The 24,198-nt window shown below is 49.6% G+C and overlaps 1 protein-coding gene across 6 annotated transcripts in view; it reads left to right on the top strand.

The window, feature by feature from the left end:
• The window catches only part of DIS3L2 (DIS3 like 3'-5' exoribonuclease 2), a 280,596-nt gene that overhangs the window by 231,294 nt on the left and 25,104 nt on the right, over nt 1-24,198 (top strand). For all 6 annotated transcript variants that reach the window (XM_053919206.2, XM_053919207.2, XM_024564295.4 and 3 more), the window contains one exon: nt 13,787-13,866. In XM_053919206.2, the coding sequence (XP_053775181.1) occupies nt 13,787-13,866 (80 nt within the window). The remainder of the gene's footprint in view (nt 1-13,786; nt 13,867-24,198) is intronic.

Consider the following 24,198-nt stretch of genomic DNA (forward strand, 5'->3'; position numbering starts at 1 on the left):
CATTAGATTCCACATATGAGTGAGATCATATGGTACTTGTCTTTCTCTGACTGGCTGATTTCACTCAGCATAATGTCCTTCAGGTCCATCCATGCTATTGCAAAGGGTAAAACTTTCTTCTTTTTCGTGGCCGAGTAGTATTCCATTCTTTAAATGTCCCATACTTTTTTAACAGTTACTTCTGGAGCACCTACTTTACCGAAGACTCTGGTAGGTGTTGGGGATATAGTGACAGACGTGACTCCTGTGGTCTGTGCCCTCGGAGAACTAAACGTCTCAGTTTTTCCTATTACCTGGAACCTCCCATCCATGTCTTTCAAATCCTCACTGTCCTGGCAGACTCACCCCAGGCCTCACCTACCACACACAACCTGCTAGATCTGCTAGATCATTCTAGCAGATCCTTCTCTGAGCCCCAAATGCAGTGTGACTTGGTCACCAGTGCCAGCCCTGGTCAGCCGTTTCCCCTCCCGTCGTTTCTGGTGCAGTGCCAAGCAGCGCATAGAACCGTGCCCAACAGGGGCTCACTTGCTGAGTTGTGAAATGCATAGCCATGAGGAACTGCAGGAATACCTCTTCTGGGGCTTTCATTTTACAGGTGAAGTGATGGATAAGGGCTCATGACTTAAGAAATAGAAATTGGCTATATGAATCCCAGTCCACTTTTTCAATAGAATAATAATTGATTCTATATTAACCTTACTTTTTTGTTAATGCTTTTTAAAATTCTTATTTCCTTCATGTCATCCAGTATTTTGACTAAAAATAAGAAGCCCTTGGCTCTGGTACTAGTCTTATTACTAACTAGCTGTGTGACTGAGCCCCGTGAACCAGAGGGCAGCTTTCCTGAATTGGAAAAGCAGAGCCAGCCAGCCCTCTCTTTCTCACTTGCTGTCACCTGAGTGGGCTAACCTGGCAGCTTCAGTCTCTAAGCAGGGCGCTGAATCTGGCAGGCGCACCCAGGCATCCACTTCTTCCAGTCCAGCTTCTCCACCTGAAACTGGGCAGGTCAGCCGTTCAGCCTCTCCACTGGACAGGAGGAATACCCACCTTGTTCTTCAGGAATGCCTGTGCCAGTGAGCCTGGGAAGGCTGACACCCTGAACGCCACTTACTGTCCATCCTTCCTCTGTTAGAATCCAGAAAGAGAAGTGAATTGTTGGAGCCCCCTGTTTGTGGGAGGAGAAATTGCAGGTGTGGCCAAGTGGGGGATGATCAGACTTGAGTTGCCTGGGTCTGGGCTGTTTCTGGGTCTGCTCAGGGTTGCCTGACCTTGGGTGGGCGAGTTACTTCACTTCTCTGAGCCTCAGTTTCCACACCTTTAACACAGAAGTGGTAGTACGTGTACACATGGGGTTCTTGGCACTGTGTCTGGTTGAATATGGAACCTACTATTCCTACTGCTTATTGCAGTGCCTGTATCACCTAGAAATCCTTTATTTAATAAAGGCTTGTGAGGGATCACAAAGAGTAAGCAGTTGGGATTTTTCTGTTGGAGCTTATAATCTGTGATAGTTAAACACACAGCTAGAGACACGTTCCAACTTGAGGACAAATGAGAGCATCAGACCGTGATAGAGGCAGTTTTTTGCATCCAGACTGTCAGAAAGCAGCCCTCTGCCATGCTCCAGCAAGTCATTGCAGCCTCTCCTTTCCCAAGGCGAGGTTTACAGACAAGTTGATGCTGGTGCAGAGGTACTGGGCAGCCTCCACGTTGGGGCATCTGCCAACCTGGCAGGGCCTTGGAGGGGTTTTTTTTGAGTGGCGAGTCTCGCGTAGGGCACAGCAGCCTCCATGCCTGCTGCCTCCAGAGACCGAGTCACAGAACACAGTGGGGCTGCCCTGCAGGAGAGGCCCCCAATCATTACGGCCGCCACCAGCTCTGTAGATGCTGGGGGGTGCTATCCAAGCACACAGGTGACACTCTGAAGCATTGAGTCCTCCTGCCGAGTGCCACAGGGGTCCTCCACATAGAGAAGTGGCTTCCCAAATGGCTGCTCCAGCTAAGACATGGGGCCCTATGGTCGTAGCAGTTCCCCAGGTTGTAGATTGATCATACCTGGAACTGCGGAGTCCCGTCAGCTTGTTCTAGTGTGCCTTCTCCTACATTTTGATCTCAGCTCATTATAAGAAATAAGCCCAGGAACACTCAGGAACGTGTGCCGTCGCCAGGTACTGTTCTAGTGTGGTTTCCTCATTTAATTCTCACAACAGCCCTAATGAAGGAGGTCCTATCATTGTCCCTGTTTTCCAGAGGAGGAAACTGAGATACAAGGAGGTGCAGTTACTTGCAGTTACTGAGATACAAGGAGGGGCTATACAAATAATAGGAAGTAAAGCCAGGATTCACAATCAGACGGCCCAGAAAGGCTGTACATACTTCTGTGTGGCCCCCCAGCATTGGAGGTGGTGTATAAGTGTGCCGTTAGCATTTGCTTCCCAACGCGGGAGGCCTGCATCCCAGGCAAGGGGGTCTCAGCAAAAACACGAACTCTTAAGACTGCTGGAGAGATAACTCGCGCAGTCTGATGGGCAGAAGGTTAGACCAGAGGGTCCCCAAGGTCTTTGCAGAAGGCGAGAGCCTCTCACTGTCCCTGAGCTCTAGCCCAGGGCCTCCAGAGAGATGGCACAGAGGTTGGAAGGAAAACAGGGTTCTCCTTAATGAAAATGTTCCCCTAAGATTCCTACAAAACTTACTGTTTAACATTTGACATTATGTCTAGTTTCCTAAGTGATTTTCAAGTATGTTTGATTATCTAACAGTTCTCTATTCACCAAGGCTGATCTTTCTGGTAGCAGGGCAGATAGAAATTCTGTTCATTTTCAACTAACCTCTTTAAATTTTTTTTGGTTTTTGCATTTCAACTTAGCTGTAAACTTCTTTCTGTACTTTCTTTAAACTTCAAAATACCCTCATGTTCTTTGTTTTTACCATAATTAGAATGGTCTCTATTAGATTAAAATGTTGTTCCATAAAGAAAAAGGCTATTTAAATTATTCTGAGAATAGGAACCTCAGGTAACCACAGGTATGGGCCTCCTAGATATCCCTTCCAGATTGTTCTGAGCAGTTCAGATCAACAGGCATTTTGTGACTGGATTCGGGTGGGCAGGCAATGCTGCTGAGCCCACTGCTGCTGGTTGAAGCCAAGTTGCGGGAGCAGGGGAGAAGGGCAGATTGTCCCACAGCCAGAAAGGACCTTAGAATGTGGTCCTGGCATATGTCATCCAGACATTTGGCCTTGTCTGGGAGGAGGGAAGTAGAATTAGCATGGATCATGCCATGAACTTTGACACTTGCTCTTGGCTACGTAGACAGCCTAACGTAGTAGAATTAATTCTCAACTGTCACTTTGTTCTCATTAAAACATCTCAAGATGTGAGTCCTGGTCCTTCTGAAATACTCCGAGCTTCTATTCTCACAGGGACATGTTATGGGGCTTTCTTCCAGTAAACCTAGAAGATAGCTCACATTTATCCATAAAACAGACCACAAGAGCAACCATAGAGGAGCTGAGCTCCATTTCACAGGTGGAAAGGCTAAGGCCGGCAGAGCCCCGCTGCCCCTGGAGCTTGGGAGGGAGCAGCGGCAGGCCCAGAGCTGCTGGCTCCCAGCTTGGGCTTACATAACTCCCGGCTCCTCAAGTCCCTGGAAACTGAGGCCAATTCCCTGGAAGATCATTCTGTTCTCTCCTGTTTTTTCAAGAGCAGAGCCAGCTTGATTAGGGCTCTGAGGACTGTGCGAGACTACCCCATTTCCTCTCTTCTGTGAACGGAGTGCCTCCCATCATGATCATTGTTTAGTCAGGCTGTATTCGAACCTGCCTAGCTCTCAGTTTTACATATGTTTGGCTTATATTTTGAAGACCCTTATTTTATTTATGTATACCCTTATGTCTCCAAAAAGGATTTGAGAAAACTCACAACAAAGGAAATGACCCATGAAATGAGTACAATAGAAAGGACTATGAGAACATGAAAAGGAGGCAGCACTATTCTGCTTTTGGGGGGAGGGGGATTTTCATAAGGTTATTTCTTATAACAAACTTAATTGGAAGTCAAGGGATACTTTTTCTAGCTCTCATGTAAGGCTTGGTGCTGGAGACATTAAATGTTATAGTGGACAGATTTTACATTTATAGAGAATGAAGAGGGAGGTTTTATAAGTCTATTTCTTAAAACACACTTTGGTGAAAATCAAAGGATGATTAAACAGCTTGAAGAAGGCAAGTGAGGTGGTGAACAAGCTCATGCCATCCACGGACATAACTTTCCTGTAGCCTCACTTGACTCAAGGATAAGCTTAGAGCGTCTCCCTGAGTGGGCAGCTGGCCTCTCATTGGGCTGCTGTGGACATGCTTCCCCCATCCCCTGCAGCGTGTGGAACAGAAGCCCAAGGCAGACTCTGGCACTGGAGGCCCTGTGAGGTCTGTGGTGGGGAGAGTCTGCACCGTGTGGGGCAGGGCCTCGTACTTTGGAAAGCAGGTAGCTAACTAGCAGAGCTGGTATCTTCTAAATGCAGAGGGACCCAGATGACATCTCTCCCCTCCTGGAGGGCCAGTGCGTCCCTGTAGTCAGCAGTGGCACATGCCTACAGATGCAGCTTTGGGTGACTCCAGTCTCTTAGCAGTGGTTGTCCCAAGCCCCAGAGCTCTGAGCACAGAAGGGTCTGATCTGGTAATGTACTAGCACAGTCACCCTCTTTGGCCATGAAAATCTTCAGAAATGCTTCAACTGTGAGGAGGAGGAGTAGCAAATTGCTTGCAAGTCCCTGCCTCTGACCACCTGTGACACATGCACACTTGCTCACCATGCTTTGTCGTCACTGTTGTCCCATCGCCCAGAAACTTGAGGGGCAACAGCATGGTGCCGTGACCAGGTAAGGCCTGGTCAGGACCGCTGGGGCAAGGGAATGCCTGTTCTGCTGGAGGAGACCCTGGGGTGGGGAGTGAGTGATTTTGGATGTTTCTCAGCTGGTAATAGAGTCAGAGCTGGTGTGGGGAGCTCTGCGGCCCAGGCATTGCTGCTGAGCGATGAAATAACCCTCAGAAGAGGAGGCAGCCTGACAGGCGGGCAGGAGAAGCCAGGCCTCTTCTCCTGGGGGACCCGCTAGTTGACTGAGGCAAACTGAGAACGGGCCAGCAAGCATGGCCTCTGCAGCCCCTAACCAAAGAGAGCCTTCCCTGTGGGTTGACTATAGGTCTAGAGACAGGCGGTTTTCCTTCTGAGCAAGTAAAACCTCACCTCAGCATTGAAGAATCCTTGTCCTGTCATTTCTAACCTTAATGAGAATAGAACAAGCTTCTGGAACAGGGTGCAATGGAGTCAGGAGAAGTGGCCTTAAGTGAAAACACAGCTGTGGGGTTTACAGACGGTGCCGCAGGGAGGCGTCATCCAGGAGGAGCGGCCAGCCTCACCAGAGACTTTCCAACACTAATGAATCGGGAACTCCATGCTGAACAGCACTGAGTTTGATGGGTCCCTGTGCCAGCAGATGGATGTATTTTTCTTGAAAGACCAAGGTGCCAGAAAGCTCCATGATTACGTTACTGGAGCAAGGTTCTGTTTTGTGGTTTGTGAAGTTGAGCGTCAGGGCTGCAGGGTTCTCTTGCTCTTTCTCACTCTTATTTTTTCCAGGTCAGAACCAGAGCCTGGGGTGGGGAGGAAAATCCTGCTGAATGAGCAAGTTCTTTCTTAAAAAGCTCTCTCCAAGTCCAAAAAGACTTCAGTGGACTTAGGAGAAAGAAACTTAATACATTGCCATAGAATCATTGCGAACCGGGTGAAAGCCAAGTCCACAGCATCTTTGTCTTATAAAAGAAAGCAGAGAGGAGATGGAAAAAAAGAAATAATGCTTAGGAAATCCAAACCAAACAAGGAAAACTAAAGAAGAAAAACTAAAGATCACCTCAGAGAATGTGAAGATTTCCTTCTAATAAGATTCTCAATTACAAAACCAGGCTCAGGTAGAAGTGACTTTTCTCTTCATAAATGGCATACCTGAAATGTTTGAAGTGGGATGGGATCTGCCACTTGCAGCTTGAGAGAGAGTTGGACACCCTGCAAGACCAGTGGACTGTGCGGGGAAGAGTCAACCGTGGAGCGGCTGGAGGCCTCCCAGGCTGGTCCTTGACCTGCGTTTGAACCTTGGTCCTAATAGCTAGCAGATTGGAGCAAGCTCACAGGCCTCCCGGAGAACCCATGTTGGTTTGAACTCGAGCAAGCCTGGCCACAGAACTATTGCTCTGCTTTTATCAGCCACCTCTCTCAGGACCCCTGTGAGAGGAACTCAGAGCTGGGCTCTGAGGTCGCCGCTCTTTGGCCATGGGGCAGCCAGCAAGTGCCGTCCAGGCCATGGTCAGAGGCCTGGTTGCCCATCAGGGGTCACCTTGGAGCTTTTGTGGACAAGACAGGCAACTCCTAAACTTCTTAATGCGTTTTTGCCCATCTGAGTTTAGGCCAGGTGTTTTCAAAAGCAGCAGCAGCTCTGAGCTGGGCCTTCCCTAGCTGGTGGAGTTCAGTGCCAGGGAGCCTGTGCAGCACGTTCTCTGGGAGTGTGGCTGTTCGGAAAAGCCAGCCATGCACCTGAACAGATTGAAGACTGACTTGCTCACTAGCCCACACCACCCTTAGCCACCCTTTCTGGTCCCGTCCCGGCACTCTTTTTTGGTTAGCCTCATGAACGTGATCTGGCCCATTGGCTTCGCTGGGTTGGCCTCCAAAGTAAGGTCACATTTCCTTTAATAGTTACATTCAATGACTCCCTGCACCTCTCTCCTGCTTAGCCCGGGACTCTTGTTCTTCCCCTTGAGTTCACCTGAAGAGTCTTCCTCAAGTATTGTCTGAGAACCCCGAGGAAGACTTGGTCCTGAGTCGGTCATACTGTTGCTCACCTGTTGCTACGTGCTGGGAGGATCGTCCTCCTGCCTCTCTTGTCCTCCCTCCCTCTCCCAGGCCAGAGGGACTGAAGGCAGGCCTCTGGAGGTCCTAGCAACCCCAGCATTGTTTCCCATGGGGAAGGGCTCTGCTCCCCAAGGGTAGTATAGCCCCTTCCACTCACCCAGATGCTTCAGTACACCCACACTGCCAGTTTCCCTGGGCCCTCCAGAGCAGGAAAGCTGGTCAGAAGGGGTCCTGGCAGGAGTCTCACACTCCCACTGCCCTGGCCTCCCCTCCTCTGTAAGCTGGCATGAACCCCTGAAAGTGGAAGTCTCTTCCCTATCCTGCCCAAGGGGATGGCCTGTCCTTTGTCCAGAGGAGAGCCTTTCTTCTGACTGGACCCGCCCGAAGGCCTCCTTGCTCTGCGGGGCCCTTTGGGACCTTTACTGCCTTCCCGCTTCACCCAGTCCCAGGACGGTCGTGATGTCAGAGCAGGCTGGTGGACAGGGGTGAGCTCTTGTCCCGCTGGACGTAGCGGCTGCCTCTGGGGAGGGAAAGAGAGACCTCATGACGTTTCAGATGGCTGTCATCCTGCTGGCTGACTTTCCAGGCTGAGCCTCTCCATGGGTGGGTCCCTGCAGCCCATGGTTAGAGCCGGCACCAACACAGATGCGCCTGGGGCCTGCCTGTTCCCTTGCTGCGCCTAGCTCCTAGGATGCGCTCAGTGACTGCTGTTGGTGAAGGGCTGTGTGTGCCTCTTCAAAGGCACTAGGGAGATGGGCCACTGGGCACGAGAGAATTTGAGCTACTGCCTGTCATCTGGTGGCACAGTTACTGAATGGGGGCAGATGTGCGGCAAAATTTCTTCACTGAAGTAAGAGGAGGGATGACAAACTCTGCGGTGAGATTGAATGACTGAAGATCTGTTCAGCTAGATCACAATGTGCCACGGGGCACAGAGGCCTGCAGGGGCGTGGTTCTGCATCTGGACATCAAATGTCTGGAGTTGTTAATAGGTGAACAAAGTGTTCTAAATCGCGTCCATGCAGTTCAGCCCACCGACCTGTGTTGGGCACCTGCTGTGACAGTGATAAGGGCACTAAGTGTTCTGGGTACCTGGTAAAGCTGCCCACCCCGAGCCCTTGGGCTCACCAGAGAGAGAGGCCCTGCCTCCAGTTACCAGGGGCAGGAGGAACAAAAGACATACTTTTACAGAAGCTCTAAGGATGTGTGGGGTCTTGCTGGGGTAGGCAGGAAGGGCTCTCCTGGAAGCAGTCTCAGCATGAGGAAGGTCACGGTGTGAATGTGCATAGCACGGTCCAAAGTCATGCTGTGAGCTGCGCCTCGTAGGAGGGGTGCACAGCGCTCTGCAGCAAGATGGGGGTGGGGCGCCCTTTCCTGCCCGGCAGACTTGTGTTTCTTCTTTAAGAGTCCTGTCTTCTGTTCAGAGGTCCTCCTGGATTGCATGCCCTCCTCAGCTCATGCCCAGCTCACGCATCTACCCGTTGCAGTCCATATGAGCAGCCGACTCCCACAGGGCCCAGGCTGTGTCTAATTCATTTTGACATCTCTGACACATAGACAGCAGGAAGCCATCACAGGTACTTAAAAAGGGAAGTCTCATCAGGCTTGTCTTTCAGAAAGGTGGCTTAGCTGGTTGTGGAGCACGAATTAGAAAAGAGCCAAGGGAGTGGGTAGACATTAGTATATGTCACTGTCCTCAAGAGAAAGGATGTACAATGACAAAACAAAACACTGGAGCTCCTAAAGGCTGGCACAGACCAGGCACAACTTGATCTAGGCTCTGGCTCTGCTTGTCTGCCAGTCTTTTGAGCCAGCTTTGTCTGTGACTTGGCTTCTTTCTCAGGCGGTAAATAAGCCACTTGCAGCAGTGCTGGTCCTTGTACCCAGGAGCATGCAGCGAGCATCCCCTTACGTCTCATGGGTCTCTGTTGGGTCACACATCCCTTCCTGAATCAGTCCCTGGGGCCAGGAAATGCCATGCACAGATTGGCTTGAGTTTCTGTCAGTTCCTGAAATGTATATAATTACCTTAGAATAGTCAGGTCCAGCCTTGAAGATTGGATCTGCATCCTCTGGGAGCCCCTGGACTGTGGTAGAAGGGTAAATCACAGAAAGAAACTAGGGTGTCATTAGCAAGGAGGACGTAACTGCTAGATGAGTGTCTGTGTCTGCCACCTGGGCCAGTTGGACTCATTCATTCATCTGTTGAAACGTTCCACATAGTAGACACCTACACACCTGTAGGGACACACTTCGTAGATGGTTTACATGGGGACATCATCTTCCTGGGTGAATTTCAAACCTCTCACGGAGGACCCCCACCCCACACACAACTCCAACTCTCCACTCCTTGATTTCTCCTCGATCTTGTGATTAACTAACTGTTCCATCTCCAGGGTCAGACATGGCGTATTCTCTGACCACAGCCTCCAGTCCCTTCCACTCCCTTCCCCAGGGTCTCCCACAACTCCTGTTCTTGACCTCATGGTCACCTAGCAAGCTAGTATAGACCAGTGGTCAGCAACGTGGACCACACTTCATCTCTGCCACTGACTTGCTAATTTGGGCCAAGTGCTTAAACACCTCTGTAACATAGGAATAGGAAACAACCTCACAGGCTGTTGGAAAGATTAAATAAAGTCACATGTGAAAGTTGCTTGGGACAGTGGACATACTCAGTATTAGCGCTATATGAGACTTCTGTCACCCAGACCCTTCTGTTTTCTTCCAGCAAGCCCCTTTCAGTTCTGTTTCCTGCGTCTTCCCCCTTAGGGTCCCTGGTTCATCTGTTGCCAATGTCATCTGTCCACTCTCTTGCCCCCTCATACCTTATTCTTCCTTCACACCTTCCTGGCTAATTCTCAGCTTTGGACCAACCTAACTTTCTTCACGCCAGTGTCTAGGTGGCTAGAAGAAACCAACTGGGCAGTTGACCTCGGACCCCGGGGCCTATGTCGGCCTCTAATGCCCCCGGCAGTCCTCCGCCCTCCCCTGCTCAGCTGGCTTTCCTCTTCTCCAAAGAAGTGGTTTCAGACTTCTACCACTTTCACCTCGTACTTCCACTCCTCCCTCACCAAATCCGCCATTCCTTACAGGTAATTTCACCTCCTGGCTCTGAGAAAAGAACAAGAATCAGACTGGAACGTTCAAACCACCACCATCTGACAAATCCACAGACAGGTCTGCATCCCTGCGAGCCTTCCCTGCCCCTGCAGTGGGGAGAGGGTGTTGGACTGTCATCTCAGACTCCTCGACTCTTCACTTGTCTCCATCTCGCCTGTATTTTCGACTCCTCTCTCTGTAGTGCCTCCACCTCAGCATCTAAACAAGCCTCAGTCATCCTAGAATACATTCTCCCTCAGTCCCACGGCCTCCCATCCTGCCCCTTTCCAACCCACTCATCACCGTCTGATTTGCTAGAAGAGTTGTATATGCTCATGATCCCCTTTCTTCATCTTCCATTCATTTTCAAAGCCATCACACCCAGACCTCTGCCCCTACCAATCTCCTGAGAGTTTTTGTTGCTCTCTCCAGTGGATTCTTCATTTTGGGTGCTCGTTCCTCTCTTACTTGACCTCTTAGAACAATTTAATGCTGCTGACTGCTTCCTCCTCAAGACATGTTCTCCCCTTGGCTCCTGTAACCTCATAACAGAAAAGTCCATGGCACACCTTCTCGGCCTCCATCGTCCAACTTTTCCAAGCTGCTGCCTCTTAGGGTCTGTGCAAGACCCCGTTTTTACTCTCCACGCACTCTCAGGACAATTTCGTCCACTCTAGTGGCTTCGGATGCCATTCACTTAGCGCTTGCAGGTCCCCAGATTTGTGCCTCTAGATTACACTCTCCCTTCCAAACTTCAGGGTTGTTCATGTGGCTGCCTGCTGGTCATCCCCACTAAGATGACACCGTAAAGTCAGCGCTCCCAAACTAAGCTCAGGCCCTCTTCCCAGACCTGCTGTCCCTCCTCCTGGCGGTGGCAGCACCATCTGCCCCGCTGCCCAGGGTTAGGAATTCCTCCCTCTCGCACTGACATTATAACCAGACTGTCAACAGGTCCTCTGGTTCTGGTGCAGTGGAAAGAATATGGGTTTTGGTAGAAATTCTCATTCTAATCGTGGTTTGGACAAATTATTTATCCTTTCTCAGCCTCAAGTGCCTCACCTGTAAAAAGAAAGCAGTAACACCTAATTCACGTGGCTGTGGTCAGGATAAAGGAAAACCTTGACTGGTAGGCATTCAATGACTGTAAGTTCTCCATTCAGAAAAGAGGAGTTCCCTTTTGTCTCCAGTCCCTCTGTCCCCCTCCCTGTTACCGCCTCTGCTCAGTCGGCTTATTTTTGAATCAATGTATACAGTTTCTTGACCTGAGAATTCCCCTGGAATTCAATTACCCATAATTCCTTCATGACTAAGGACTACAGTTCATAGCTTATCATGCTCAGCATGAAGAATTTGGAAAATGCAAAGAAAGCCAACAATTGCTCTTGCCATTTTGATGTTCTTCCAGTCTTTCTTCTATGCAGTCTTTGTTGTTAATTACATAGTTTTCCTGTACATAATCCAGGGTACATCCTGGGGGGGTTGTTTTCTATCTAATCCAGATATTTTTCCCAGGTTAATAAAAACTCTCTGTAAGTAGTGTAACGGCTGCATACTATTCTTCAATGGCTGTGCGCTCTTCTGGATGTGACTCTGGCATAGTTTGTTTAACCATTCTGCTACTGCTGATCTTTTAAAGAATTTCCAGCAAATAATACCAAGGTGAACAGTTTTGCAAAAACAAGAAAAAGTGTTCCTCCTACATTTATAATAATTTTTCTAAGCCATAAATTCATAACCTGAGTCACTAGATCAAAGGATTTAAAATTTTTTAAGCAGGCAGTCTCTGAAACAGACTAGATGAATATAGGCCTGACCTTAGCTGCAAAGGTCGGGGGGGGAGGGGTAAAGAGAAAAGGATTATTTTAATAGATTTTGAAAAATAATTATTTCTGTTTTACTGAAGGAGGGCTGAGAAGAACCAAGCAGTGCTCTGTAGGGAAAACATGCCTTTGACTTGAAGGTCTGGCTCTGTGATGGTAAAGAAGGGCTTGTTTCTGTTTTTGCATTTTCATCTGGGTCAGTAAGAGGACAGGCCATTCCTATGAGCTCGTTTCCCTCTCAGGACGAGAAAAATCGTCCAGCACCCAATGATGCAGACCATTAGCTGTGTTAACAGCCTTGCAGTTAGGAAAAAAAGTTATAATAATGTATCCTCCTAATGTGCAGTTAATTTTAGTGAAAATTTCCCTAGTGATTTAAAAGTCCAGTGACTTTGTAAATCTAGTAACTGGCTCTGCATTTGGAAACGTTAAAGTTGCCATAGCCGACTGGGCTCTAGAGTAAGACACACGGGACCTCCCTGAGCCCTGGCTTCCCAGTGACACAGACGGAGTTCCACATTCACCTGAGCACCCCCCGACCCCCCTCCAGAATCCAGAAAGAAACTGAGACTTCATTACCAGAATTCTTTTTTTATTTTTTTTATTTTTAGAGAGAAGGGAAGGGAGGGAGAAAGGGAGAGAAACATCATTGTGTGGTTGCCTTTAGCGTGCCCCCTACTGGAGACCCGGCCTGCCACCCAGGCATGTGCCCTGTCTGGGAATCAAACTGGCGACCCTTTGCTTTGTAGTCCAGCGCTCAATCCACTGAGCCACACCAGCCAGGGCTCATTACCAGAATTCTTGTTCGAGATCTTTCCTAATCAGAGAGAACTAATGAGTGCCTCCAAGTTAACATGTCCAAAATCAAACTTTTGACTCCCTATCCATATCCAAGTGCAGTCTTCCAACCCAGCAATGGAACAAACACCTGCCTGGTTGTTCAAATCAAAAATCAAACCATCCTTGATTTCTCCTTCTTTGTCCTCACCACTCCCCGACCTCAAATCCATCAATATATCCTGTCAATTCTACTTCTAAAAGTTCACTTCAGAGATAAATCTCTAATCGATCATTTGTGGCCCTCTTACCTGCCCACCCTCCCCTCCCAGCCCCCATCACCTCTCGCCTGCTCTTCTCAGTAGCCTCCTGCAGGGTTCCTGTGTTTGCTTTCTCCCCCTGCAGTCTGGGCTCTACGTGGTAGCCAGATGGATCTGGCCAAAGCTTAACTTTGACCATGTCATCCACCCCTTCCGTAAAACATGTCATAGTCCTTCCTTTGCTATTAAGGTGATACCAAAACTTCTCATGTAGCTAAGAAGGTCATGCATTTTCTGCCCTTGCCTTCCTCCCCACCATCACTGCCCTGTGTGTGGCAAGTGCTGGCTTACCAGCCCTCCTGCAGTTCTGGAACTCCTGCCCCAGGCCCTGTACTATCTGCCGAGGAGAACCTTCTGCCCTCCCCGTCCTCTTCCCCTCAGTCCAGGCAGCTCCCTGTTTCCTCATTCCTAGTCTAGGTCCACTCATTTACTTCTGGAGAAACACGGGGGGTTTGCCCTGCTTCAGAGGACCTATTTTAACTTGAAGTCATGTATATTCATTCATTAGCTTATGTGATTGTTGGCGTCCATCTTACCTGTACTGGACTGTGAGATCCGTGAAAGAGTCCGCTGTCTGCTGCCAGTCACTGTTCTTTCCCCATCAGCTAGCTCAAGCTCACAGAACAGGGACTTAATAAATAATAGGCTGAGTGCTGACTGAGTAAGTAGAGTCCTGGTAACAATCCTTACTGCCAGCAGTGTCCCTGTAAGGCATGGGCTCTTCCCAGCGGTGACAGGCCTGGGTTCTCCACAACACGTCAGCTGGAGGGAGTGTGATTTTGCTTTTTTTTTTTTTTTCATTTCAAATGTCACAATGGACAGAGCATTCTACCTAAAACTTAACTTGTTTTTCTCTTTTCATTCAGCTGAAACTTGCTTTCACTCTGGACCACGAGACTGGATTGCCGCAAGGGTGTTACATCTACGAGTACCGCGACAGCAATAAGTAAGCCCCTCGGTGGGAAGGAGTGTCACCTCACCATGTCCTGCAGGGGGCGCACCTGTGGGCTTCCTTACACTGGGCTTCCCTGCAAAGAGACTGTCAGGGAGGGAATCCCACTTTTTGTGACTATCCCAGGAAATAGGTGGCAGAAAAATATTTCTCCTACAACATCTCTTCGGGCCCTGAACAGAGAACTTGAAGTACTTGCAGGAGAGCAGTTGTGATGGCTGTCCCAAAGCAGACCTTCCTTTCTGGGCTCCAGCTTTCCCCCAGCCCCCGCCCCCACTTTGTCTCCAGCCTTGTATCTGCTGACGTGGTTCACTGTGGGACTTCGCTTGCATTGCAGTGCTGTCGGACTACACTTGAGTGTACAGGTTTTGTTGTGATAGTCCACCTTGTGAATTTTGTGGTTGGGGATTTCTGGGTACTTCTGGAGATTTAACCCAGAGGCCTTCTTAGGAACACGGCAGCTGGCATAGGTCTCTAGCCCGGCCTTTCTCCCTGGCACACTGCTTCTGGGACAGTGCGTTTTTGTCTGTGAGACAGGAAAAGTGATGGTGAGTGAGGCAGGGGGAGTAATCCCTGATGATGACATTGACAATGGCAGTGATGATTAATAATGACGGCAGCCACCACTGAGGACCTCTACTGGGTGTCAGACACAGTCCTGGGACATCACTCTTGCTACCCAGTTTAATCCTCGTGACAACCTGAAGAGTTTTCTTGTAGCACAGGAGCTGCTGAAGCCAGCTCTGGAGTTTTCCTTCCCTGCCTATGTATTTGCTGAGGCCGAGGTCCGGGGCACTTGCTCACAGTCACTGGCCACAGCTGTGTGAGACAGAGGCAACATTATCAACTGTTGTCCCAACTGGCTACCTTTAGAAACCCCAATCAGTGGCAAGAGGAGTCCCAGTATGGACTGAGAACAACATGCCTGGGTCTACATGTTTAAATGTCCAAGCTGTTCCATCTTACCCAGTGCGGGAACTCAGTAGTCACGTGCCAGTGGGGCTGTACATCACCTTCCAGGAGGGAATTCGTTGTCTTTCTCAGGAACTCTTGCTTTGTTTGGGGCTGAGATGGTTACTGGGTGCCTTCGTGATCAAACCTCCACTCAGGGTACTTTCAAGGCATTGCTGTTACCCTGGGTGGTTATCTTTAGGAGGAAGTCACAGTGAGCTTTTGTGTACCCTCAGCTTCCACCAAACCAATTGTTTAGGAAAGGCTGGCTGAACATCCTTAACACCCTCATTCTGCCTCTGGGTCAGCCTGTTCCAGGCTGCGTGGGCTATGGTGTCAGAACTGCCCTCTCAGCTTCTTGTCATTCCCCGGAGAAATGGCACTGGACTTGTCTGGAATTTAGGGATGGCAGGGACAATTGAGCAAGTCTCCGGGTGCCAAGGGTGGGCATCGCTGGGGAAGAGGAGAAACATAAGCCTTAAGCTGCTTGGTGTGCCATTCTGCCACCTTGCCTGTCAGCACCACCCTGTGCTGCCTGCTGCTTGCTGGTGGCAGTGTGTGGCAGCAGAAACAGGTCGTCAGACCCAGGGCTGTTTACAGACTCCATTTCTGGCCTGACTCTCTGCTCCCTGAAACAAAGGTCAGCAGAGCAGAGTTTTTGTTCAGTGGGAGAAGGGCACTGGCCCTCCTTCCTTTAAGTTCCTGTGGCCCAATGACAGCAACTTTGGTCGCTTTTGAAGCTGAGAGGAAAAAATAGCCTCGTTCTGTTTCTTGGCCCACCCCAAGCTCCAGTACACATACGTAGCAGAGCAAGCAGTGTAAGAGGAGAATCTAGGGGCTGTAAATACTGGTAAGCTTTGGTCTTCAGAGACCTGAGAAAGAAGACATTGAGAAAGTGGACAGGAAAGGATGTGATCCACTGCCTCCGTGAGCCCTCTCTGTGGCTCTGTATTGTGTGTTCAAGGCAGTGTTCATTCTCAATCCATGGACGGTTTCCTAACCTCTCTGAGCCTCAGGCTGCTTCTTCTGTTAAGAACAGTGGGACTGATTGTACCTACCTGGCGTGATTGTCGTGGGGATCTCATGGTTTGACATGTGAAAACATCATCACTGTCCTACATGTAGAATGCCCAGAGTGTCCATTGCCTCTCCCGCCCAAACACAAAAAGCACCTCCTGTGTTCCCTTCTGCCACCGCGGTGCCAGCACAGCGGCGTCCGTGAGCTCTGACGTAGCGACCCTCAGAGCACTGATTTGGGAGGAGGCTGGTGCCCACGCCTTGGACAGCCCTTGGCTATGTTTGATGCACTCTGTCCAAAGGCAAACTTCTTTCCCCACTCGGGCATCATGAAGGGAAGCACAGAAAACCCCATGAGCTTGACCATGACTTTCTCTTCTCCCCCAGGCTCTGCCCCATGTTCCTCTGTTTGCTTTTGGGGTCATTTCCCCAGAAGTGCCTGAATCCCAATATTGGTGTAATAGTGATGTTCAGGAAGTGAGGGTATTTGCCTCGGGCCCTAAGGGACTAAGTAACGTGGAGGTGGCAGCAGCAGAGAGATGAGGTTCTACATATGGGAGACATTAGCGTGATATCTCAATATTAACTTGTAATAATTAATTACTGAAACCACTACTTGTTTTGTTCATTTTGGTCCCAGTACCTGGCAAATAATGCTGGATGAAGGGGGTGGGGACACCCAATTTCATCCTTTTAGAACGAGAACCTGACTATTGGGAGTCACATCCTTTCCCGGCCTTTGTCTTTGCATTTGCAGTAGGGTTATGATGAGGGTTACATTACTCGTAACGTCAGGGAAGACCATGTCCTGGGGTAGTTTATGGATTCTGAAGAACCGACACGCAGAAGAAGGAAGCTGTAAAAATTCGGTTTAACTCTGTCGATAGAGTAGTAATTATAGTTATTTACATCAACTGCCTACCATCTTTTGCCTGATAGTGGAGCATTAAATGTGCCAGACAAACTTGCAGGAGCCGAGTTTGATGGCCGGCTGCACTTGGTTCACGACCTCATGAGTGTCTGGTCCCGGGTGCATAGGAGTGATCAGAGTCCCCACCTCCTGACTGCCCACAACTCACCACACTGGGCCGTGGGCTTACCCAGGTCACTTCCAGTTCCGGACCCACTCAGGACAGACGTTACGGTCCCAGTTTTACAGATTACTAAATAAAAAGAAATGAAGACTGAGAGTCTGAGAGGTTTGCCTGCCCAAGGTCATGCTGTGATCCAGAGCAGAGCCTGAATTTTACCCCGGCTATGGCTGTGCCATCATAGGACCGGCAGCTTACAGCTCAAGGGAGTTCTGATTCGAGCCTCCTCTAAGCTGGCCTGCCCTAGAAGCTCTCTGTCTGGAAACCCCTGGGATTTCTAGTCCCTGCAGACCTCTGGGTGGAAAGACAGCCTGGTCTGGTGGAGCGAGCTCTCGACGTGTCGTTGTGAATCTGAGTGTGGCCACTCTCTGTGGCAGGTCATCACCATCCGCCCTGGGTGCAGCCTACCCGGGAGAGACATGAAGAGGGCAGTGCCTCGCAGGGTGGGGGCTGGGCAAGCTGGAAAGCGCTTCAGAGGTCTGGGTGTGGTGCCTGCCCTTGCAGCTGCCAGAGGGGCCCAGGCAGGGGGTCCTGGCAGACCCCAGCTCCAGCTTTGGGAAGCCCCCTGCACCTCTCGTGGGCAGCTTGGCCTGGCCCGGTCCAGAGACCCCAGGACACCCACAGTCTGCGCCCCTACCTCCACCTTATTTTGGGGATAGGTTAGTTTGCTAAACCAATGAAACTAAAGATTTTGGTTTTTCCTGCCTTGCTGGATAACTCATATCATCAGAGCTAATAGCCAACACCTAGAGTATCAGAGAGTGAGTTCCTATGGGATTGATTTTCCTCAGCCAAAGTGCCTCCCGCCTTCATAACCTACCCTGAAGGACAGTGTCACTGAGCCCTCCTGAGGACAGGGCAGTCTGGTCCTCACACCCTGTCCTCTCCCCAGCCTATGGGCACCTCCTAGCTCAGGTCACTGGCCTCTCTGGCTGCAGGCTGGCTGCGGCGGGGCTCTGGGCCCCTGCCAGCCTGTCTGGGTTCTTTTCTCCAGCCCCTGGTCACATAATCCTTTCTGGACCCAAGGGCTTCCCAGCGAGCTGGCCCACCTCTGAGGGTCTGGCCTGCTCGGCTCACTTGGTTTGAGGACTTTCTCCAGGAAGGCAGGGGCAGATCAGGGGACAAAGCTTAGGGTCACGCTGGGATTGACCTGTTGTTTTTTTCTCATCACAGAGGTCATATTCAGGTGCATTGACGAGGAGACTTCAGACGGGAGTGAGCGGGAGACACCTGGGGATGAAGGGAGCACAAAGGAGTTGCTGGGGGCTGCAGGCATGGGCCAGCCTGCCCCTGTGAAAGAGAGGGTTGGGGAAAGGAGGGCTGGTGGGCAGGCGGGGCCTCAGGATCCAAGAAAGCTGTGTCCAGGCCCGTGACACACCCTCAAGCCTGAGCTGCTGGTTGGAGGAGCTTAGAAAGGAGAAGTGAATGAGACAAACTTCCACCTTCATTATCCTAGTGGAACTTGGGCCCCAACCCGTCCTCACCTCAGCTAGCACCTCAGCAGGTCCTGGCAGCTCAGCTGGTGGTGTAGCCAAACCTTCAGGGCAAGGTTTCTGAGCCCTTGGCTGTCCTGCCCTTCTCAGCACAGGGTGTCTGTTCACAGTGGGGCAAGGGAGTAACAGGAGGTTCGCTTGGGTTCCATACATCTCCTCTGGCCTGGGTTATCACCCCACTCAACTCCCCTCCTCCTGTTATCTGCTGGCCCCTGGACACAGGCAGTCAAAGAATCCTGGCAGCAGCCATCCCTGGCATTCAGAGGGACCCTTGCTGTGTTATCTTGGGCCTCTAGTATCTCAGATTCCACACCCCCACCCCAGTTCTAACAAGCACCCCTCTGTGGCTGCCTCTCCTGCTGTCCTCTCTGGCCTGCAGAGGAATGCCACCACCAAACTTTGTGATGGTGCAGGCGTCTCCCCAGTGTGTTTCTGATGGCCCTGCTGAAGGGGCTGTCCTGCAGGCCCTCTGTCCAGGGGGCCTGTGGACTCAGTAATGCATCCATTCCAGCATGGCTGCTTCCCTGAGCCTCTCTGTTCCTACCCTGCCATCTGCCGGTGCAGTTCATTCCTATCCACTTCGCTCAGCCTCGGCCATCACTTTCTCCAGGCTTCTCAGGACCACCCAGCAGCAAGTTTGCCCCATTCCCTAGGGTCTTTGCCAGGGTACTGAACCCCACATCTCAAGAAATTACCCCCAAATCAATGAACTATTGCTCATCTGGTCTTATTTCCTGGTCCCCTTGATCAAGCCCGTCAATTAACAACTAATTGTTCTCACTCTTGGTGTAAAATCTCTTTCCTCTCCTGTCAGGCCCAGCATGTCCCCAGCTGGGTTATCCAGGCAGTCAACCCTCGTTAGAGGCCAGGCAACTGAAAAGGAGGTTGGGGAGGCTCTTGAGGAAGGGGAGAGACCTCTGTGTGCCTTCCAGGGGCATTGCTAGCCTTCCGGGGAAACAGTGGGCCCCCCTTTCAGTAAGCTGCCAGAGAAGCCCTCTGGCTCTCCCCCTTAGCCTTTACCCGTGTGTTGCAGGCCCTCAGACTGTCACTGTGCCCTACAGGACATTGGCACACCTCACAGTAACCAGCCAGCTCCATGGACCTGGGCCTCCCAGACTTTCAAATGCTTCAGTCGTCACAAAGTGATCGAAGGCTTTTCCCAGGTCACCACTGGTGAATGTTTGAGCAGTTGGGCCCCTGCTTTGTGCCAGGGACTCTCCAATCCCCACATACAACTCTGAAGAGTGCCCCTTTGCCTGCCAGGTAGTGAGTGAGCCAGTCCCAAATTCCATCTTACTGATTTCTCAGATCTACTCCAGTGCTGCTTGTGTGAGCTCAGGCCTTCCAAGAAGCAGGTGCCAGGACAGGATGAGATGTGCAGGGGATGTGCTGAGGGAAGGCCTGTGGGGGTCGACGGGAGGAGAAGAAAGCAGGGAGAGAGCCTCCAGACCCCCCACTGCCACTGCCAGCTTAGAGTGAAGGATGCCTCTCCTGGGCCCCCTTCAGGAGAAAGAGGAGCTGGAAATCAAGGAGAGGAGGGCTTAGGGGGAAATTAGAAGCAATGCAACTGGAGAGAGGCCATGCAGAAGTGGCCTCGTGGGACTGAGCCAGCAGCTGCAGCGTGCATGTTGAGTTGGCCCCTTACCGTGCACATGCAAGCTCCCTGTTTTCCATCAGAGCCCTCACTGCTGGGCATCGGCCTGCCTGGGCTGCTGGAATCACAGCGGTGATCAGTAAAGGATGTGTTTCTCCACTTCCCCCCTACGTGGAGAGGTGCTGATGGTTCTTTGTTCCCTCCCATCACCTTACTCGCACAGCGACAATAATGATATCTTGGATGAGAAAATGCTGTGCTCATTTGACTTCAGTTTTGCCTACAGGAAGGGAAAGGCATATGAACACTCCCGTTTTATAGAGAGGGTACCGATTCCCTGAGAGGTGCCCTGCCCAAGGTCAAGCTATAATAAACCGGAAGTAGAGCCAACAGGCTTCTCCCCAGGAGACTGCCTTCACCACATGACACCAATGGAGCGGTCCTGGAACAGCTCCACAGAGCAAGGCGCAGGAAGGGCAGCAAGGCCTGGGTCAGCGTGGCTGCCTCCCGTCTCCCTTGCATTGCCTTGGGGTTACAGCAACCCAGTCTCCTACAGATGTCAAGTGGCCAGGGCAGGGAGAAGCTCTTAATCAGCTGTGTGCATCACACCCTTTCCCTGCTGCTGGGAGGTGGGGGAGGGACGGAGCCTGAAGTCCTGTGTCAAAGCACTGGACCGCCTCTGGCAAAGGTTCGTATGCTGCTGGGTGAGGGTGCTGAGCCCTTCATGGTTGTCACCAGCTCCTGGACTCCTACTGGCTTTCTAAGGCTAGGGCCGGTCAGAGCGCAAAAACTCGGGAGGCAGCCCCAGCGGGAGAACGTGCTGGGCAGAAACCACCGCAGACACATCAGCGCCCAGACAGAGGAGCCCTGATCTGCGTCTCAGTGCGTTTAGGATTTCACATCCACCCCACCCTTTGCCTCTGTAGTGTGTACACAGGAAAACAGACTTTGACAGTAGCCTTGGCTTCTGTAGATCGCATTTCTGAATGATGACATGCACAGACAAAAGTACACGAATCATGTGCCCTTAGTTCAAAGGAGTGTTAGAGTGAACACATTCACAGGACTGTCACCCAGATCAGGCAGTAGAACATTTCAGCACCCCAGGAGCTTCCCTTTGTCTTCTCGTCCCTGAGGAATCCGTCTCTTAACCTCAAACACTGTAGGTTAGCTCTGCCTGGTTCTGCGCTTTATGTAAATGGAATCATTCAGTTCATTCTCTTTTGTGTCGGACTGTTGTCTTTCAGCATTGTGTTCGTGGGAAGTTCTCTCTGTTGCTCATCTAGCGATGGCCCACTCATTTTCATTGCTGCAAGACTTCCCTTGTATGAATACGTAGCAGTTTATCCATTCTGCATTAATTCAATCAACATTGGGTTGTGTCCCACTTGGAGTTATTATAAATCTGCTTGTACATGCCTTTTGGTGCCTGTATGCATGTATTCCTTTTGAGTATATAACTAGGAGTGGAATTGCTGAGTCATAGGGAAACTGTCCGCTTTGATGGATACTGCCAAACAGTTTTTGCAAGTGGCTGTACCAGTTTAAGGCTCCCACCTGCAATGTATGAGACTTCATGTTTATTGGCCGTTCAGTCAAGTGCCTTTTCAAATTCCGTGCCTATGTTTCTACTGGGTTTCCTGTTTTCCTTGTTTATTTATAGTTCTCTTCATTCTGGATATGAGTCCTTTGTTGATTTTACTTGTCACAAATATCTTCTACGTGGTAGCTTGCTTTTTTTACTCCAGTGGTGTTTTGATGAACAGAAGTTCTTCATTTCAATGTCATTCAGTGTATCAAATTTTTTCATTATAGTTAATTCTTCTTATATCCCTAGGAATCCTATATTAAATCCCTTAAGAAACCTATATTAAAGTCCTGAAGACATGTTTGTATTAGTTAGGGTTCTCCAGAGAAACAGAAATAATCAGATATATATACAGGGTCCAGCCCAAATAACGCCCCTTTTTAATTACAAAATCTTTTATTACAAAATCATAAGCATGTAATTCTGTAACATAATAATATCACACCCAAGCACACCATATGACATTTTAGGTGCAGTTTTCAAATTAAAACTATAAATTATTACCCAACCAACCACACTCAAGCAAGCCTTACTTCTGCCGGACCCTGTATATTAAGGAGATTTGTCTTCAGGAAACAGCTCATGTGATTGGGGAGGCTGAGAAGTCCCATGGTTTCCCGTCTGCATGCTGAAGGCCCAGGAAAGCTGGTGGTGTAATTCAGTGGAGTCCAAAGGCCTGAGAACAGGGTGGTCCCTGGTGTAAATGTCAGCCTGAGGGCAGGAGAAGGTGAGGTGAGATGCCCAGCTCAGCAGGTGAGACAGGGAAAGGATGACTTCCTCCGCCCTCTCCTTTTGTTCTGGGTGTTCTGTTCAGGCCTTCAGCAGATTGGGTGATGCCCCCACGCTGGAGGGCCACCTGCCTGCCTGAGCCCATTGACTCAGGTGCTCGTCGACACACCCAAAACACCCTCACAGACACACTCAGAAATAGTGTTTGATCTGGGCACTCATGGCCAGTCTAGTCAACACATAAAATTACCCATCGAGTTCTGCTACATTATCTTCCACAAGCTCTGTTATATTACCTTTTACATTTTATGCCTCTGATCTACCCAGAATTGGTTTTTCAATATGGTACAGCAAGTGTCTTTTTTTCCCTTATGGATACCTGACTGACCCAGCATCAGTTGTTGAAAAGACTCTGCCACTGGTCCACAGCGCCACCTTCATCAACAATGAAGTACCTGGGCAAGCACAGGTCTGTCCCTGTGCTGTGTTTCGTCTCACTGACTGTCGGTCTGTTGTAAGACCGACACCACGCTGTCAGCACCGCGCTGTCGTAAGTGTTGTACCTCTCTTAACATCTTGCTGTCCCGTAGAGCTGCACTCTCCCCTCACTCCTCTTCTCTAAAGGGCATCTAAGCTATTCTTGGCCCTTTTGATTTCCACATAAATTTTAGGATCAGATCGTCAGTTGCCACACACATGCACACAAACTTTCTGGGATTTATATTGAAATTGCTTTGAATCTGTAGCTCAGTTTTGGGAGAATTGATACTTTTTTGATAGTCTTCTACTGTACAGACATGGTATGTAACAGTCTTTCTTTAGGTCCTCTTTAATTTTTCTCAATAATGTTGCATAATTTTCTAGGTAGAGGTCTTGCCCATCTTTTTTTAGACTACTCCTAGGTGTTGGATATTTGTGATACTATTTTAGATGGTATTTATAAATTTCCTTTTCTCTTTATTGCCAACATATGGAAATACAACTTATTTTTATTGACCCTGTTTCCAGTGACCTTGCTAAATTTATTTATCAAAATCAAATAATTTATTTGTAGATTCTTTTTTATTTTCTGTATACCCAGTTATGGCATCTGCGAATAGTAACAGTTTTACTTTTCTTCCCCCAGTTCTCACACCACGTATTTCTTTTCCTTGCCTTATTGCACTGTGCAGCATTTAATGGAAGTGATGTCAGTAGGCATCCATGTCTTATTCCTGATCTCAGTGAGAAGGGTTTTTACCGCAAGCTTACTTTTAGATTATGAAAATTTACCCTGGAAGTTTTGTTAGTACACACTTGATTTTGCTTGTCCCCAAGATGAGCTTTCAATTTGGGAATACATTTAAGTTTGAAATGTAGCAGTGATGATTTGTAGGCTAGGAGCTAGGTGAATAGAATTAGATTTTTATCGTGCAGAAAAGGAGCTGATGTTTATCACAAAGCTGTGACTCCTTATTTTAACCTTGTGAAGATTTTACCCTGTCCGTTTAACAGAAGGATCTCATGGCTGGTACAGCTGAGCAGGAATTCAGGGAGATATATTGGACCCAAAGCTCAGGCTGTTCTTACTGTGCCCCAGTTTCCTGGAAGAATATTGAATGTATAATCCCCAAGGTCACAAAATTATCACTTCTGTCTTCAATCTCCAAGAGAAAGGTTATTAAACTGCTTCATAGGTATATTTAACATCTTTTCCTTCCCCCTCCTCCAAATCTCTTTATGTAACTGTCACCTGTCCCATCCCATCTTTCTCTGATTTCCATTGCCGTGGAAGCAAACTTGGGCTGTTGTGAGTCTCACAGGAAAAGAGCCCTCCCTCCTCCCTAGAACCCTGAAGGGCTGCCCGTGCAGCTCTCCTCAGCC

Source organism: Desmodus rotundus, chromosome 2 (genome assembly GCF_022682495.2).
Source record: "Desmodus rotundus isolate HL8 chromosome 2, HLdesRot8A.1, whole genome shotgun sequence".
NCBI lineage: Eukaryota > Metazoa > Chordata > Mammalia > Chiroptera > Phyllostomidae > Desmodus > Desmodus rotundus.